Source organism: Oncorhynchus clarkii, chromosome 1 (genome assembly GCF_045791955.1).
Source record: "Oncorhynchus clarkii lewisi isolate Uvic-CL-2024 chromosome 1, UVic_Ocla_1.0, whole genome shotgun sequence".
NCBI classification, from domain to species: domain Eukaryota; kingdom Metazoa; phylum Chordata; class Actinopteri; order Salmoniformes; family Salmonidae; genus Oncorhynchus; species Oncorhynchus clarkii.
The window spans coordinates 77,437,227-77,456,615 of NC_092147.1; the positions used below are offsets into that span (position 1 = coordinate 77,437,227).

Sequence of the window (19,389 nt, forward strand, 5' to 3'; positions counted from 1 at the left end):
GTTAACACAAATTATTTCTCTAGTCTTGTTTGAGATCATTTATTATATGAGTACAACCCATAACCTACATAGGCTGCACACAATGCATAGGCCTAGTGACAGACTCACTTTACCTATAATCACTGACAAAGCTGACACATAAAATGTGAATCAACCTAACATAATACATTTGAGGTTATGCCCTGGTAATCTAGTCTCTATGTCTATATACAACATAGTGCATTTCATGTGGATGGGGAAATGTCCATGACAACGTCAAAGAACTAACTAGCTCATTGTTCTATCTGACAATGTGCTTGCGCCCTATTTTCTTGAGCGCATTTGATTTTTGGCGGAAGAAGACACGTCCTCTACGGATGAACGAGGAGGCTGGAATGGAAACGGAGTCGAGGGGGGCGATACTTCGTCTAGAGCAGAGCTCCATCAGTAGACTCAAATCACCCAGTAGTAGGTTATACAGCCGTTATTCCCCTTTTCCAGCCAAGTGACTAAGTGATAGGAGAAGGACATCTCTGGCATATATATAATTGGAACAATCGTTGGCTTTATGCGGGGGAAAATGCAACCTTCAAGACTAAAAGGAACGTGATGGGAAGAGCATATATATACATTTTTTTTTTTTTTTACAGAATATTCTAACTCGACGTCCATTGGAGGAAAGCAGTTAATGTTTATAGCTCTGTGCTTCGTCATCATTCAACGTTAGATTTTTGTTTCATGGACCATTTTCTATATTATTAGCCTACCAGTACAGGTCTAATGTCTTAGTTTAGCACATAATTTAGCTGTAGATAGGTCAGCTGCCTTTACAGGCACAGACTAGATGGGATTCAATGGTTTAATGTTTTTTGATGGATTCCTTGTCCTTTAGTAAGTAAGTAGCAAGACAATCTAAGGTAGCTGCTGGTCGGAGAATTGTGGATTAATTACATTTTTCAGCAAAACCAGACGTCTATGGACATTTGTTCTTCATCGGCGAAATGAGTTTATGTTTAATTAAACCAAGCATATGAACGGCGTCTAAATTAAGGTCGTGTTCAGAGGGGTGAAAACCGACGTTGAGAATATTCCCCGACAAGGAGAAATACAATTTAATTCATATTCTCTGGAATTGTTGCTGTCCACCACAAGGAAATGGGAAGCGAGGTTTTTACGCCGTTGCTGGAGCAATTTCTGCTCACGCCTTTGGTCGCCTGGGTAAGGCACCCTAATGAACTATTCTCATGGAATTTGAGTCTCCTAATTAAGCTGGGTATCAAAAATAAATGCTAAATTAAAAGTGATTTGGTTTTGCTGACATATTTGGCGTATTGTCCTATTTTTCAGGTTAAGGCGGCTGGGCATTCATCTGGAAACGATGGCACCAAACTATCGGAATACATTGAATTAGTGGATGGCATTTATTTAAACGAGATCATGCTTGAGATGTAAGTAGTAGCGTATTTGTCTTTTATGGGTACTCTCTTCACATGAATCAATTAATGAATGGCCACGCATGCTTCTCTGATCCATTGGTCAACGTTCGCCCTGCACTGTAGGTTACAGTCGACGCAAACACTCATGCACACATAAATTATTATTGATACAAATTCAGGACTTAAATTCAAACAATGTTTTTATTAATTTCTTAGAATGACACATTTCATTAGTGAAATATGTCAACCAACGATGCAAGGATGGGGTGTAAATCAGAATGAAATCAGTGTGAATTGTAGGTATTTTATGCAGTCAGTTCCACCACCTCGAGTTCTGTATCGATGGCTCGAGTCGGCATCAGTTTATCTTCCACTCGAGCAGTCAGTCACAAAAAAATGTCAGAACGTGAAGTGTCATCTGCAGCCTACTGGAAGACTCCCTGGCGCGTGCTCTTCTTGCCTGCTAGAATTGTACGGAGGGCGGCTATTCTGCCTCAATCACCCAGCCGACCCCTTGGTGAAGATTCAAAATGAGGAATCCGTCGATCTCTGCCATGATCACAGACACGCACGATAAATAAGAAGGCGGTCTCCACCCATGCTTTTGTCTGGGCTAGGTGTGCATGATACAGTGTGTCAATTTTGGCGTATTAATCCTGTACGTGTAGAATAACAATTACACCCCTAATCCAATTAACCAGTGCCTCTGACATTTATTATTGACATTATCGCCCTTTGACTTCAAAACCAGAAGGCAAACATCACATGAATTTCCTTTGTGTTATTGTCGAGCACTCTCTCCTTGCTCACTGTAAGCTTGTTACTTATCATGCATTCTATTAACAGGTCTAAACTCTACTGTGCCAATTATCTCACAGTTGTCAGGTAGGCCTACTACGATCTGGCCTCATGCTGCCTTGGCAACACTGTCCTAGGCTCTCTAGTCTTACTGGGTTGCCAATGACCTTGCAAACCCTACTCGGTTCTGTTTCAGCAAATTTGGTGCTGTATTCATTTCCATTACCCCAGTCGTCATACTAGTAGGACTAGTTTACAATTGCCAATATAACATGTCAAAGCCTCATATTTGGAATTGTTGATTCTCAGCTCAAGAACAGTTTTCATTTTTAATTAACTGTAGTTCAGCTGTGCTTGTTGGTCAGCAGGATGTTGGGGCAGGCCAGTCATTTCATCCTAGCTTTGTGTGTGTGTGTGTGTGTGTGTGTGTGTGTGTGTGTGTGTGTGTGTGTGTGTGTGTGTGTAGTACATTTTTGGGCAGCTGTTGGCACTAGTCTGCCCAGCAAGACTCTCACACAGAGGGCACGTTGTCAGAAGCTGTTGTGAATCAGGTCTTTGTCTCAGTTTATGACGGCTACATGTTTAGTTACACCAGTTTCATCTACATTGGCTCTTTTAAATGTCATCTTTTACTGGTAAACATTTACCTTTAGCTGGATCAACTTATTTTAGTCCTGCATGTTCTGTGATTTATTTGATTGGCCCCTATCAAAATGCAGTGCCTCCAGTGGTCCATTTAGTTGTATAATAGAATTGTTGTGAGGGTAGATGTAGTTAATATTAACCAGGTTACTGGTTGATTTGGTTCCGCTCATATGGCTTCATTCAGCCTGTTCAACAGGTCATAGCTACCAAATGTGATGATGTCTGCAATGATGCTGAATTCAGAACACATGCGGAGCAGGGAGCATTATTAACCGCCCAGAGGTTTGCAAAGCTAATGGCTTTGCCAAACATGCCAACCCTCTCACTGCCTGTGTCTGTGTTGAAACTCCTGCAGAGTGCTGTTATTGTGGGCGTAATGGTAGGCATACTTGATATTGACCTGCCTGTGATCAATATAGCCTCGTAAAGGGGGGGCTCAGTCTTTCCCATGAGCAGCCATTATCGAGAGAAGATTAAAACTATCCATTTAAAAATGCACTTCTACAAGGCATACAGCAATCATCCTTCTATCACAGGGCTGTGAAGACTTTTAGCTTTGCACATCTTTCTAGTAGAGGATGCATCATGTACTGCATGAAATGAACATAAAACAAGTTGTAGAGCTTGTTGTCCAAATTCTGAGTTTACCTGACTACCATTTGAAGCATCCCTTGTTGAATAATGAATGTGTGTGATTCATCACATACTGTACACAGATTGGGTCTCCAAATGATTTAAGCAGCTGTATGTATGTTATTTTGTAATAGTTCTCTCTGCAAGCTGTTGACAGGGAGGCAGGCAGACGTCAGTTGTCCAGGAAGCCCGGCTGGATAATCTAACGGCTAGTTGGAGGCACAGATGGTGTGGTGTCTCTGTTCTGCCCCTCAGTCACTACTGCCCAGCCAATTAGACCTCCCTTCAGCGACCTGTTTGGGTGAAGCACAGACTGGACAGAAAACTGTAATTTCCCTCTTCTCATCACAGTGGTAAAAAAAATAATCTGGTTGTACATGCATAATAAATTAGAATGGTTTAGGTCAACATTTGGAATAAGGTGACTGGCTGCATGTTCATAGTGTCTGCAAAGGTTGACCTCAAGGTCAAATTGTGTCCAATTCCGAGCTAGAAGCATTGAAGATAGATTTATGTATCAAGGCCATACTACATCCCCCTCATTCTGGAAGTGATATTGTTAGTATTAATATCTCCCATTTCAGTGTTCATATGCAATCACCTCAAAGTCCATGAAGCTAAGATCAATGAGACTATTGAGCATGTGTGACATACACACGTGAATTCCACCTGAAGCCATGCAGCATTTGTAAGGAAACCACCCTACCTGTGTTCCTGAGCCCCTCTCTCAACACCTCCGTCAGGACAAAAGCACTGACCAAGCGCGGCCCACTCCCAACCCGACATGACCACTTAACACAGTTTAGAGGAAGATAAGATAGATAAGAAATCTGTTGAATGACAACATTTTCATTATCTTAATCAGATAGGATTAAAATCTCCAGCAGCCCCCCAATTCACACCCCTACATGGTTTCTTTCACCTGGAAAAACGGGTTATAAGATGCAACAGCGTCAGCACCACCACCTCTCTGCACACTGATGAACCAGACACAACACGCCTCTCTGCACACTCTCTCCCTGTGTTTTCACTGAGCAGCACGCCTCCTGCTTTTGTTCTCTCCGGTGCTTCGGTAGAAGGGGTATAATTTGTATTCTTGCTGGATGGCTGGTGTGTATTTGCTGAATTCTCCACAGCTGGGTTCTTTATCCTTGGAGATCAAATGCTTCAGTCGTAGGCTACTGACTGCCAGCCAGATATACAGCCAGCCAGATAGATAGACAGACAGCCATCCAGTCAGACAGAAGATGCTGCATCCTCCACCATTTTGCTTGGCAGTTATTTGCCACAGATCTCCCTCTCTTCCTAGACTACTTACCATCTATGTGCCTGAACCAATACATATCTCCCTATCTCTCTACCTATGGTTGGTGTGAACACAACAGAGCTGTTTGTTCTGTCTTTGAATGGTCACGTAAACAGGGGACATGTCTGATGTCACTAGACTATTGAGGATGTTGAGCTGTAAAAAGCCATGTGAGTCATACATGCAGGAAACAGCTGTTGTGATCTTGAAAGGCTTCGGCTTTAACCAGGCCATGCAGAGACTCACAGGAATAGGAAAGGCCCAATGGAAATGTACAGCAATGACACAAAGCTCCATAGAGAACAAACTATCCATTAAAACGCTTGAAAATAAGGCTGAGCTACAGTACCTACTGCCGCCGTTCCCTCTCCCTGGATTATATACCATGTATGTGCTCTCCTGTAGAGAGAGTATATTTCAGTAGATTGCCGTGATACCGGTGCTGTCTGTAAGGGGCTGAGAGCTGACAAAATAAATGCACACACATGAAACGATGGCAAAGCACTACAGCAGCTCCATCTCTCTCTCTCTCTCTCTCTCTCTCTCTCTCTCTCTCTCTCTCTCTCTCTCTCTCTCTCTCACACACACACAGTCATTCTGCTTCACTGTCTTCCTGCCTGCATAGTACTGCATATTCTCTGGGAATTCCGCTAGTTAGCCGTCCAAGTGGCTGAGAAGTCATCACTCCTCTTCCCCTAGTGTGGTTTTTAACTAGGCTTATATATACACAGTAAACCGGGGTATTTTGAAATACAGACAGTATCATTTTCAATACTGTTGTTGGGGGTTAAGTCACTGCTTATAACTAACTATAAGTTAAGTATAACTATAAGAAATCTAAGATGTGTGAAATAAATTATACCAAGCTCAGGGCTCCAGCTTTATTTGGTTTCCTAACTTGCTAGCTAAGTGGCTAGACGTCAAGATCAAGTTTATTGGATACAACAGAGACATGCAATCCCCGCCTGTGTCAAGATCCCTGCTCCCTAAATGGTGTGTATTTTTTTGTTGAAATAGCGCCCCTTGTGTGAACTTCCTGTAATATGGTATACCCCGGTATGGTACAGTAACGGTATGAAACTCTGGGTACCGCCCAACCCTAGTTTGGACTGAGAGGCTCACTGGGCAGCCGTTCCCTGCTCTACCCTCTGCCCCCACTGACTTTGATGCAGCGTGTCAGAAGTAGGTTACTCCCCAGCGCAGCGCACGTAGGATCCCCCGGGCGGTATTGTGCTCTGCATTGACTATTGACTTGTGCTTTGACTCTCCGTTTTTCAAAGCCTATTTAATCAGTGTGGTACAGTATTTAGATTTTGTCGACCTCACAAAGGCCCCTATTCAGGCGCCCGCAGCCAGTAACACTGGGGGTGATGTTGTCCAATGAGGGGGGGGGGCTCAGCCCAAAAAAACTAAGCCGTGGCAGGATTGGGATTGTGTTTTCATGGCACATTGAATTGGCTGTGTGTTTCTGGCCCTGTGATGTATAGAGATGTGAGTTACTAAATTAGCATCCTCATTCCCCAGCTTCCTCTCTGTGCAACCAGAGCTCGGCCTGACAGGATTACAGCTCCCGCCATGCTATTTAATTAAGGGGTTAAGACGACCCCCCACAGGGTTCCTCTGGAGGGCTCTGAATGAGCGGCAGGGTCACGTGGCCAGTGCCATTCAGAGCACTGTTAAAGAGGACCCTGTCTTTCTGATTTGCAAGACTGAGGCGGCAGTGTGTGTGGGAGCACAGCTGATCAAAAGGCCTCAACGCATCCGCTGTATAGACAAGTCAGTTCTCAGGGATGGTGGCTTTCATTAAAAATCATTATTGTTGTCATTTTTTATTTAGCTGAGTTCATAGTTCAATGAAGCTCCCTGGTCTCATGAATTGGGCCTTTTTATTTTTTTTTCTATGCCCTACTGCTTATATTTATCAACACAGGATTTTAGGAAGACGCTGGAAACTTGTTTATTACATTTTGCAGTTGCTTGGCAACGGGCCTCTTTTTTCAATCATGGGTATTATGACGGAGACTCATTTAAAGACCGTTTTATCTCTTACTGAGTAGAGTGGTCTTTCATGGAATTATCTAGAACAGAGTTAATGGTGAGGGAAGAAATTGTGTCAAGGTTAATTTGAAATCAGCCATGGGGTTGTGTTAGACATCAATGCAAAACGTTTGGATCGCAGATGCAGGCGTGTATTCACGTACATGCACACACGCATGTATACACACAACCCTGTTTACTATAGATTTAATAACCATGCCATTAATGAGTTAAATGGCCATGCGACTAATGAGTTATTTTGTCATAAAGAATAATCGTGCAGTCCTCCAACATTGGGACATGCATAGTCTTTATCAGCAAAGCTTTAAGATCTCCAGACTAGACCAGTAGATCAGTGCAGCGCTGCATGGTCGCACCATCAGATGGGCTTCAGTGAGAAAGGTGGTCAGAGGAGAGTATCCAGAGACATCTGACCAGTGAAAGAGGCCTGCATGTCTGAATCTCTCAGCTCGTAAACCATGTTGGTCCAAAACCTTTGGTTGATGATCATCAAAGCACAGGTCTGAACTGACAGGCGGTAGAGGAAAGACTCAGAAATTGGGTCAACTTTGATGGTTTGTTCGGTCATATGGTCTGTGAAGAAAGATGAGATTACAGTATATTCCTATGTTTATGTCTTGTTAATGTTCAATCGTTCAATTCCACTTTATTGAATTTCAGGTACACTACATGTGGACACCTGCTCGTCGAACATCTCATTCCCAAATCATGGGCATTAATATGGAGTTGGTCACACTTTTGCTACTATAACAGCCTCCACTCTTCTGGGAAGGCTTTCCACTAGATGTTGGAACATTGCTGCGGGGACTTGCTTCCATTCAGCCACACGAGCATTAGTGAGGTCGGGCACTGATGTTGGGCGATTAGGCCTGGCTCGCAGTTGGCGTTCTAATTCTTCCCAAAGGTGTTCGATGGGGTTGAGGTCAGGGCTCTGCTCAGGCCAGTCAAGTTCTTCCACACCGAACTTGACAAACCATTTCTGTATGGACCTCGCTTGGTGCATGGGGGCATTGTCATGCTAAAACAGGAAAGGGCCTTCCCTAAACTGTTGCCACAAAGTTGGAAGCACAGAATCATCTAGAATGTCATTGTATGCTGTAGCGTTAAGTAGGGTTGCACATTTTGAGGAATATTCAGAGGTGGAAACTTTCCGTCGGAATTAACGGGAATATATGGGAATTAACGGAAATATATGCAAATTAATATTAATACCATTTAAATGTAATGTTTTTTGCATTGGATATATTTACCATAACATATGGAGACAGAAACATAAACATTTTACCTTATCATAAGTAGACATAATTAAAAATGATTAAATCCTTCCAATAGAAATTTTAAAAAACAATTTAGTTATGTTGAATTTTAATTAGAGTTGACTCTTCACATGGGATGATTTCACTGAACATCAAAAGAAAGGGAATATTGAATGATCCCCAATGATCCATCGCATCTCCCAAAAACGTTTTCAACATACATCTGTAAAATGATAGTCTAGAAACTAAAGCTTTGGTTGTCCTCCTCTCAGGCTTATATGTCTTCTCCCTGGACCTCCTCAATGTCCACCTCTTGAACATCAGACTCTGAGGCCTCATCTTCACTGTCACTTTCCAACCTTGTTGAGGATGGCCCGTTGTCAGGCTCAAAAAGCCTTTGATGGCCACCAATTCTTCAACCCTTGTATCGGTCAGCCTGTTGTGTGCTTTGGTGTGTGTGTTCCCAAACTAGGACCAGTTGCGCTCTGAGGCGGCTGATGTTGGTGGGATTTGGAGGATGATGGAGGCAACAGGGGAAAGAGCCTCAGATCCACAAAGTCCCTTCCTCCAGGTGGCTGATGAGATATGTTGGCACGACTGCCATATTTCATCTCCATCCCAAAGCCCTTGCTTGGAAGTGTACTTCGCCAAACTGCCAAGAACCTTGCCCTCATCCAGGCCAAGGTGGCGAGACACAGTAGTGATGACACCATAGGCCTTGTTGATCTCTGCACCAGACAGGATGCTCTTGCCAGCATACTTGGAGTCCAACATGAACGCTGCGGCGTGTGAGGGCTTCAGGCAGAAGTCTTCACGCTTTTTGATGTATTTCAGAACTGCAGTTTCCTCTGCTTGGAGCTACAGTGAGGTGGGCAGGGCAGTAAGGATTTCTTCTCTGACATCTGCAAGCAGAGTCTGAACATCAGACAGGATGGCATTGTCTCCCTCAATCCGTGCAATGGCTACTGCTATAGGTTTCAGGAGTTTCAGGCTGCTTACCACTCTCTCCCAAAATCCATCATCCAGGAGAACCCTCTTGATGAAGCTGTCCATATCGGAAGACTGTAATATGGCCATTTCTTGGAGAGACTCCTTCCCCTCCAGGAGATTGTCAAACATGATGACAACACCACCCCAACAGGTGTTGCTGAGCAACTTCAATGTGGTGCTCTTATTCTTCTCACTTTGCTTGGTGAGGTAGATTGCTGCTATAACTTGATGACCCTTCACATACCTAACCATTTCCTTTGCTCTCTTGTAGCGTATCCATTGTTTTTAGTGCCATAATGTCCTTGAGGAGCAGATTTAATGCATGAGCAGCACAGCCAGTGGGTGTGATATGAGGGTAGGACTCCTCCACTTTAGACCAAGCAGCCTTCATGTTCGCAGCATTTTCTCTAACCAGTGGAAATTTCTCCTGTGGTCCAAGGTCATTGATGACTGCCTTCAGCTCATCTGCAATGCAGAGACCGGTGTGTCTGGTTGAGGGGTGGAGATGATGTGGTTAATTATTCCTTGCCCACGAACATTCGACCACCCACCAGAGATGATTGCAATACAGTCTGCTTTCTCTATGATTTGCTTGACCTTCACTTGAACTCTGTTGAACTCTGCATCCAGCAAAAAGAGTAGATAAAGCATGTCTGGTTGGAGGGGTGTATGCTGGGCAAAGAACATTTAGAAATCTCTTCCAATTAGAAGTTGACCGATGATGATTTCCTTGCTCAGAACATGAGAATACCAGATTTCATTCTGGTGGTTCCTTTTAACATGAGTCTTCAATATTCCCAGTTAAGAAGTTTTAGGTTGTAGTTTATTATAGGAATTAAAGGACTATTTCTCTCTATACCATTTGTATTTCATATACCTTTGACTATTGGATGTTCTTATAGGCACTATAGTATTGCCAGCCTAATCTCAGGAGTTGATAGGCTTGAAGTCATAAACAGCTCTGTGCTTCAAGCATTGCAAAGAGCTGCTGTCAAACGCAGGAAAGTGCTGTTTGAATGAATGCTTACGAGCCTGCTGCAGACTACCACCGCTCAGTCAGACTGCTCTATCAAATATCAAATCATAGACTTAATTATAATATAATAAATATACAGAAATACGAGCCTTAGGTCATTAATATGGTAAAATCCGGAAACTATAATTTCGAAAATAAACCGTTTATTCTTTCAGTGAAATACGGAACCGTTCTGTATTTTATCGAACGGGTGGCAACCCTAAGTCTAAATATTGCTGTTACATTGCACAAACTTCAATGTTATGTCATAATTATGTAAAATTCTGTCAAATTAATTAAGGTCTTTGTTAGGAAGAAATGGTCTTCACACAGTTCGCAACGAGCCAGGCGGCCCAAACTACTGTATATACCCTGACTCTGCTTGCTTAGAATGCAAGGGAAGTGACACAATTTCCCTAGTTAATATTGCCTGCTAACATGAATTTATTTTAATTAAATATGCAGGTTTTTTAAAAATATACTTGTGTATTGATTTTAAGAAAGGCATTGATGTTTATGGTTAGGTACATTGGTGCAACAATTGTGCTTTTTTCGCGAATGCGCTTTTGTTAAATCATCACCCGTTTGGCGAAGTTGGCTGGGATTCGATAATAAATTAACAGGCACTGCATTGATTATATGCAAGGCAGGATAAGCTAGTTAAACTAGTAATATCATCAACCATGTGTTGTTAACTAGTGATTATGTTAAGATTGATTGTTTTTTATAAGATACGTTTAATGCTAGCTAGCAACTTATCTTGGCTCCTTGCTGCCACACAGTCTCTTCGTGGATTGCAATGTAATTGGCCATAATCGCCGTCCAAAAATGCAGATTACCGATTGTAATGAAAACTTGAAATCGGCCCTAATTAATCAGCCGCGCCGATTAATCGGTCGACCTCTACTTCCAATGCACATTGCCTGTGAGCATCAGAGGTGAACCAGTTGCATACACAGCTTGAGCAAGACATTCATCAGCATTTCTCTGACAACGTTCCTCCATTGAGTCAAAAAACCTTCTGATTCTTCACATATGATTTTACTATCGATAAGGTGTCAGAGGTTGCTTGTTGTGAGCGCTGAGGGAACTTTATGAACTTGGCCAGATGATTCTGCATCTTTGTTGCATTCTTCACATATGATTTGGCACAGTATTTGCAAATGTACACAGCTTTTCCAACTACATTAGCTGCAGTGAATTCAGATAGTGCCCATGGCATTTTCCTGTAAAGTTTAGAAAACAATGAGTTAAAAGAAATGACAGATAAATAGTTAAGCGGTTAGATTAAACAACTCCTTTGTAAGACAAATGTTTTAAAATGGAACATGTATGGAAATGACATGTTCCATGAATGAATTAACACTCTTCAGTTAGCAGGCTCAAGCAAGCTAAAACCCACATGGCAGCAAAAACCTACTAGCAGAAATTGTTAACAAGTTAGAAATGATTTAAACAAACTTTGTTGTTGGCTACTATTTACAAGTTAACAACAAATCATGTATGTCGTAAAATATATTCACCCCACCCAGTATTGTAATCAAAACTTACCAGAAAGCATGTAGTCCTTGGCTCAGACAGTGTAGTGGTGTGGGCTCAATTGCATCTCATTAGTGTGCACGATCTTGAGAATCGTTTCTTTTTTCCCTTTAAATTTTTTATTTATTTTACCTCATTTTTTCCTCCTCAATTTCGTGGTATCCAATTGGTAGTAGTTACAGTCTTGTCTCATCGCTGCAACCTCCGTACAGACCTTGGAGAGGCGAAGGTCGAGAGCCATGCGTCCTCCGAAACACAACCGAACCAAGCCTCACTGCTTCTTGACACAATGCACATCCTACCCGGAAGCCAGCCGCACCAATGTGTCGGAGGAAACACCGTACACCTGGCGACCTGGTCAGTGTGCACTGCGCCCGGCCCGCCACAGGAGTTGCTAGTGCGCGATGAGACAAGGATATCCCTGCCGGCCAAACCCTCCCTAACCCGGACGACGCTGGGGCAATTGTGCGCCGCCGCAGAGAATGCGTTTCCACAGCTCTAGAGTCCAATGGCGGCGAGCTTTACACCACTCCAGCCGACGCTTGGCATTGCGCATGATGATCTTAGGCTTGTGTGAGGCTGCTCAGCCATGGAAACCAATTTCATGGATCTCCCGACAAACAGTTATTGTGCTGACGTTGCTTCCAGAGGCAGTTTGAAACTCAGTAGTAAGTGTTGCAACTGAGGACAGACGATTATTACGAGCTTCAGTACTCAGAGGTCCTTTTCTGAAAGCTGATGTTGCCAACCACTTTGCGACGTTTCCACTTCACAATAACAGGACTTAGAGTTGACTGGGGCAGCTCTTGTAGGGCAGTCATTTCACAAACTGACTTGTTGGAAAGGTGGTATCCTATGACGGTGCCACGTTGAAAGCCACTGTGCTCTTCAGTAAGGCCATTCTACTGCCAATGTTTGTCTATGGAGATTGCATGGCTGTGTGCTCAATGTTATACACCTGTCAGCAACAGTTGTGGTTGAAATAGCCTAATCCACTAATTTTAAATGTTTTCCACATACCTTTGTGTGTATATATAGTGTAGCTACACAATGAATCCCTCAAATTGTGCTATCTAGTCGTTTTAAAAACAATGTCACAAAATTATTTAGAATGCATGATTGAATACTAAGCTGTTGATTTATTTAAAGGGTAGGTAGCAAAATTGTTACCACATGTAACTATGGATTTGCATTAGTATATGCATCAAAACTCCCAATGCGAAGTTACACCTCTATTTTTCAAGTTATTATTAAAAAAACTATCAGAATTCCGAACAATACCAAAGCCATGTCGGAAAATGTTTTATGGAAGACCTGGCAAGCCAGCCTATTCCCTAGAATTTCAACTCCCAACAAAAATAACGTCAAACATATAACATGACTACTGGTTTCAATGTCATTTTCAGCCAATTTACAAGCAAATACTTTATGAATTTGTTACAAATCTGCTTGCAAGGTTGCTAACCAACCAGCCTGCTAACGTTAGCCCTGCTAGCCTGCTAACATTAGCACTGTGTGAGTCAGCCAGTTGCTATCAACACCTAGCGTACAGGCACATTATAGTAAACCAGTGTTTTGGAAATACATAATGCCATCTAATCAGTTATCAGATAATGTTACCTACCAGTATAGGCAGTTATCTTAGCCAGTAAGCCAGCCAGCTAAAGTTTGTTATTTTAGCTAGCTTAGCTAGCGCACCACCACGGTCGACATAGCTAAGTAGTAAGCCAGAGAACAACTAGTCTAGCACAGGCAGGAACCCACAGAACACAACAACAAGTAGAGAGAGCAGAGACTTACCGATTGACGGCTGAGTTAGCTACCAAAGAAGAGCAAAGGAGAGGCCTTCAGAGGGAGAGGCCATTTCACCAGCCGAGGGAGATTTGGCTAATCCAATAGCGATATAGTGAGGTAAATCCACATTGAATTTACTTGGTTTATATCCATCACTGCTGACACTCGCAACCACTACCAAATGTACAGGAGAAGAGGAGATGCAGTTTTTCGCATTCATTTATGTGGTTTTGTTTTCGAAATGATAGTTTCCGGATTCGATCATATTAATGACCAAAGGCTCGTATTTCTGTGTGTTATTATGTTAAGTCTGATTTGATAGAGCAGTCTGACTGAGCAGCAGCAGGCAGGCCCGTAATCATTCATTCAAACAGCACTTTCGTGCGTTTTGCCAGCAGCTCTTCGCAAGCACAGCGCTGTTTATGACTTCAAGCCTATCAGCCTAATGGCTGGTGTAACCAATGTGAAATGGCTAGCTAGTTAGCTGGGTGTGCGCTAATACTGTTTCAAACATCACTCGCTTTTAGATTTGGAGTAGTTATTCCCCATGCTTCGAGTGTGGCTGTTGTCGATGTGTTCCTGGTTCGAGCCCAGGTAGGGGCGAGGAGGGGGACGGAAGCTATACTGTTACACTGGCAATACTATAGTGCCTATAAGAACATCCAATAGTCAAAGGTATATGAAATACAAATGGTATAGAGAGAAATAGTCCTATAAATACTTTATTAACTACAACCTAAAACCTCTTACCTTGGAATATTGAAGTCTCATGTTAAAAGGAACCACCAACTTTCATACGTATGTTCTCATGTTCTGAGCAAGGAACTTAAACGTTAGCTTTTTTACATGGCACATATTTTACATGGCACACATTTTTACATGGCAGATATTACTTTCATCTCCAACACTTTGCTTTTGCATTATTTAAACCAAATTGAACATGTTTCATTTATTTGAGGCTAAATTTATGTTATTGATGTTTTATATTAAGTTAAAATAAGTGTTAATTCAGTATTGTAGTAATTGTCATTATTAAAAAAAAAAATCTAAAAAAATTGGGCGATTAATCGGCATCTGCTTTTTTGGTCCTCCAATAATCGGTGTCGGCGTTGAAAAATCATAATCGGTCGACCTCTACGCTGAGTCTCACACTTGCCTCAAAGTAATAAGTTAAGTTGTTTTTGCTGCAAACTGTCACAGACTAACAACACAGTTAAGACCTAGCTCTGTCAGTACTGGGGTCCTCAACCTAACCATGAGAAATGTCAATGTTAAAACACTAGCTAGGTTTCCATCCAATTGGCAACACATTTTAATGCGAACATTCTCAAATCTGCATATAAACCATATGCACATTTTCCCAAAAGAGATGTTTCCATTAAATTGACTTGTGTGATAACTTAGGGCACATAAAAATACATTTTGTGGTAAAAAAAAAGGCATTATATAGCGAGTGTGCCCACTCTGGTATTTGCATGCGCGGTCTAGCTGGCTGAAGTGCATGTAAAACCTACATGATGAAATTATTATGGACAAAAGAGTGAGAGTTATTTTTATTTTTAAACGGCAGCCAAGCATCGATTTATCATGTAACCAGAATAAGACCCTCACTGGTTATTGGAAAGGAGCATCAAGCTCATCAACTTGCCCTTTTCCCATCCTGTGAAGTTCATCATCATTTATTTAATCTGTAGCCTAATAGTCGTAGTGGGAGGACCACACGCCATCGCGTGACTTCAGGTTTACTTCGATATGATGGTTATTATATCAATATTTACTCATAAAAGCCTTTCTTCCACCAATTTTTAAAAAAAGAAGAAGTTTATTGCATAATTCATTTTACCAACACATAATGATCCCTCCCACATTGTCAACATTTGTAAAGTTTACGAAAAAAAATTCCGGTTCCATGAGTCCTGTCATGACATTTGTTTTATCCGACATGTACAATGAACAAAAAATATGAACGCAACATGTAAAGTGTTGGTCCCATGTTTCATGAGCTGAAATAAAAATCCCAGAAATGTTCCATATGCACAAAAAGCTTATTTCTCTCAAAAGTTGTGCACAAATTTGTTTACATCCCTGTTAGTGAGCATTTCTCATTTGCCAAGAAAATCCATCCACCTGACAGGTGTGGCATATTAAGAAACTGATTAAAAAGCATTATCATTACACAGGTGTACCTTGTGCTGGGGACAGAAGGCTACTCTAAAATGTGCAGTTTTGTCACACAACACAATGCTACAAATGTCTCAAGTTTTGAGGGAGCATGCAATTGGCATGCTGACTGCAGAAATGTCCACCAGAGCTGTTGCCAGAGAATTTAATGTTCATTTCTCTACCATAAGCCGCCTCCAACGTAATTTTAGAGAATTTGGCAGTGCTTCCAACCAGCTTCACAACTGCAGACCACGTGTATGGCGTTGTGTGGGCGAGCGGTTTGCTGATGTCAATGTTGTGAACAAATCAAATCAAAATCAAATCAAATTTTATTTGTCACATACACATGGTTAGCAGATGTTAATGCGAGTGTAGCGAAATGCTTGTGCTTCTAGTTCCGACAATGCAGTAATAACAAGTAATCTAACTAACAATTCCAAAACTACTGTCTTGTACACAGTGTAAGGGGATAAAGAATATGTACATAAGGATATATGAATGAGTGATGGTACAGAGCAGCATAGGCAAGATACAGTAGATGGTATCGAGTACAGTATGTACAAATGAGATGAGTATGTAAACAACGTGGCATAGTATAAAGTGTCTAGTGAGACATGTATTACATAAGGATACCGTTGATGATATAGAGTACAGTATATACGTATGCATATGAGATGAATAATGTAGGGTAAGTAACATTTATATAAGGTAGCATTGTTTAAAGTGGCTAGTGATATATTTACATCATTTCCCATCAATTCCCATTATTAAAGTGGCTGGAGTTGAGTCAGTGCCAGTGTGTTGGCAGCAGCCACTCAGTGTTAGTGGTGGCTGTTTAACAGTCTGATGGCCTTGAGATAGAAGCTGTTTTTCAGTCTCTCGGTCCCAGCTTTGATGCACCTGTACTGACCTCGCCTTCTGGATGATAGCGGGGTGAACAGGCAGTGGCTCGGGTGGTTGATGTCCTTGATGATCTTTATGGCCTTCCTGTGACATCGGGTGGTGTAGGTGTCCTGGAGGGCAGGTAGTTTGCCCCCGGTGATGCGTTGTGCAGACCTCACTACCCTCTGGAGAGCCTTACGGTTGAGGGCGGTGCAGTTGCCATACCAGGCGGTGATACAGCCCGCCAGGATGCTCTCGATTGTGCATCTGTAGAAGTTTGTGAGTGCTTTTGGTGACAAGCCGAATTTCTTCAGCCTCCTGAGGTTGAAGAGGCGCTGCTGCGCCTTCTTCACGATGCTGTCTGTGTGAGTGGACCAATTCAGTTTGTCTGTGATGTGTATGCCGAGGAACTTAAAACTTGCTACCCTCTCCACTACTGTTCCATCGATGTGGATAGGGGGGTGTTCCCTCTGCTGTTTCCTGAAGTCCACAATCATCTCCTTAGTTTTGTTGACGTTGAGTGTGAGGTTATTTTCCTGACACCACACTCCGAGGGCCCTCACCTCCTCCCTGTAGGCCGTCTCGTCGTTGTTGGTAATCAAGCCTACCACTGTTGTGTCGTCCGCAAACTTGATGATTGAGTTGGAGGCGTGCGTGGCCACGCAGTCGTGGGTGAACAGGGAGTACAGGAGAGGGCTCAGAACGCACCCTTGTGGGGCCCCAGTGTTGAGGATCAGCGGGGAGGAGATGTTGTTGCCTACCCTCACCACCTGGGGGCGGCCCGTCAGGAAGTCCAGAACCCAGTTGCACAGGGCGGGGTCGAGACCCAGGGTCTCGAGCTTGATGACGAGCTTGGAGGGTACTATGGTGTTGAATGCCGAGCTGTAGTCGATGAACAGCATTCTCACATAGGTATTCCTCTTGTCCAGATGGGTTAGGGCAGTGTGCAGTGTGGTTGAGATTGCATCGTCTGTGGACCTATTTGGGCGGTAAGCAAATTGGAGTGGGTCTAGGGTGTCAGGTAGGGTGGAGGTTATATGGTCCTTGACTAGTCTCTCAAAGCACTTCATGATGACGGATGTGAGTGCTACGGGGCGGTAGTCGTTTAGCTCAGTTACCTTAGCTTTCTTGGGAACAGGAACAATGGTGGCCCTCTTGAAGCATGTGGGAACAGCAGACTGGTATAGGGATTGATTGAATATGTCCGTAAACACACCGGCCAGCTGGTCTGCGCATGCTCTGAGGGCGCGGCTGGGGATGCCGTCTGGGCCTGCAGCCTTGCGAGGGTTAACACGTTTAAATGTCTTACTCACCTCGGCTGCAGTGAAGGAGAGACCGCATGTTTTCGTTGCAGGCCGTGTCAGTGGCACTGTATTGTCCTCAAAGCGGGCAAAAAAGTTATTTAGTCTGCCTGGGAGCAAGACATCCTGGTCCGTGACTGGGCTGGATTTCTTCCTGTAGTCCGTGATTGACTGTAGACCCTGCCACATGCCTCTTGTGTCTGAGCCGTTGAATTGAGATTCTACTTTGTCTCTGTACTGGCGCTTAGCTTGTTTGATAGCCTTGCGGAGGGAATAGCTGCACTGTTTGTATTCGGTCATGTTACCAGACACCTTGCCCTGATTAAAAGCAGTGGTTCGCGCTTTCAGTTTCACACGAATGCTGCCATCAATCCACGGTTTCTGGTTAGGGAATGTTTTAATCGTTGCTATGGGAACGACATCTTCAACGCACGTTCTAATGAACTCGCACACCGAATCAGCGTATTCGTCAATGTTGTTATCTGACGCAATACGAAACATCTCCCAGTCCACGTGATGGAAGCAGTCTTGGAGTGTGGAGTCAGCTTGGTCGGACCAGCGTTGGACAGACCTCAGCGTGGGAGCCTCTTGTTTTAGTTTCTGTCTGTAGGCAGGGATCAACAAAATGGAGTCGTGGTCAGCTTTTCCGAAAGGGGGGCGGGGCAGGGCCTTATATGCGTCGCGGAAGTTAGAGTAACAATGATCCAAGGTCTTTCCTCCCCTGGTTGCGCAATCGATATGCTGATAAAATTTGGGGAGTCTTGTTTTCAGATTAGCCTTGTTAAAATCCCCAGCTACAATGAATGCAGCCTCCGGATAAATCGTTTCCAGTTTGCAGAGAGTTAAATAAAGTTCGTTCAGAGCCATCGATGTGTCTGCTTGGGGGGGGGTATATACGGCTGTGATTATAATCGAAGAGAATTCTCTTGGTAGATAATGCGGTCTACATTTGATTGTGAGGAATTCTAAATCAGGTGAACAGAAGGATTTGAGTTCCTGTATGTTTCTTTCATCACACCATGTCACGTTGGCCATGAGGCATACGCCTCCGCCCCTCTTCTTACCAGAAAGATGTTTGTTTCTGTCAGCGCGATGTGTGGAGAGTGCCTAATGGTGGCAGTGGGGTTATGTTATGGGCAGGCATAAGCTACGGACAAGAAACAAAATTGCATTTTATCGATGGCAATTTGAATGCACAGAGATAGCGTGACTAGATCCTGAGGCCCATTGCCGTGCCATTCATCCACGACCATCACCTCATATTTCAGCATGATAATGCATGGCCACATGTCGCAAGGATCTGTACACAATTCCTGGAAGCTGAAAATGTCCCAGTTCTTCTATGGCCTGAATACTCACTGGACATGTCACCCATTGGGCATGTTTGGGATGCTCTGGATGGACGTGTATGAAGGAGATGTGGCAAATGGTGGTCACACCAGATACTGACTGGTTTTCTGATCCACACCCCTACCTTCCTTTTAAGGTATTTGTTACCAACAGATGCATATCTGTATTCCCAGTCATGTGAAATCGATAGATTAGAAACCTAATTTATTTATTCTAATTGACTGATTTCCTTATATGAATTTTT

General features: G+C 43.1%; 1 protein-coding gene across 6 annotated transcripts in view; it reads left to right on the forward strand.

The window, feature by feature from the left end:
* The first annotated feature begins 476 nt into the window (after nucleotides 1-476).
* LOC139412715 (girdin-like) overlaps nucleotides 477-19,389 on the forward strand; it is an 82,692-nt gene continuing 63,779 nt past the window's right edge. For 5 of the 6 annotated variants that reach the window (XM_071159424.1, XM_071159398.1, XM_071159390.1 and 2 more), the window contains exons 1-2: nucleotides 935-1,197; nucleotides 1,327-1,427. In XM_071159424.1, the coding sequence (XP_071015525.1) occupies nucleotides 1,135-1,197; nucleotides 1,327-1,427 (164 nt within the window). In that variant the 5' untranslated portion in view covers nucleotides 935-1,134. Of the gene's footprint in view, nucleotides 1,198-1,326; nucleotides 1,428-19,389 lie in introns of all 6 variants that reach the window. The other variant, XM_071159416.1, reaches the window with a different exon arrangement.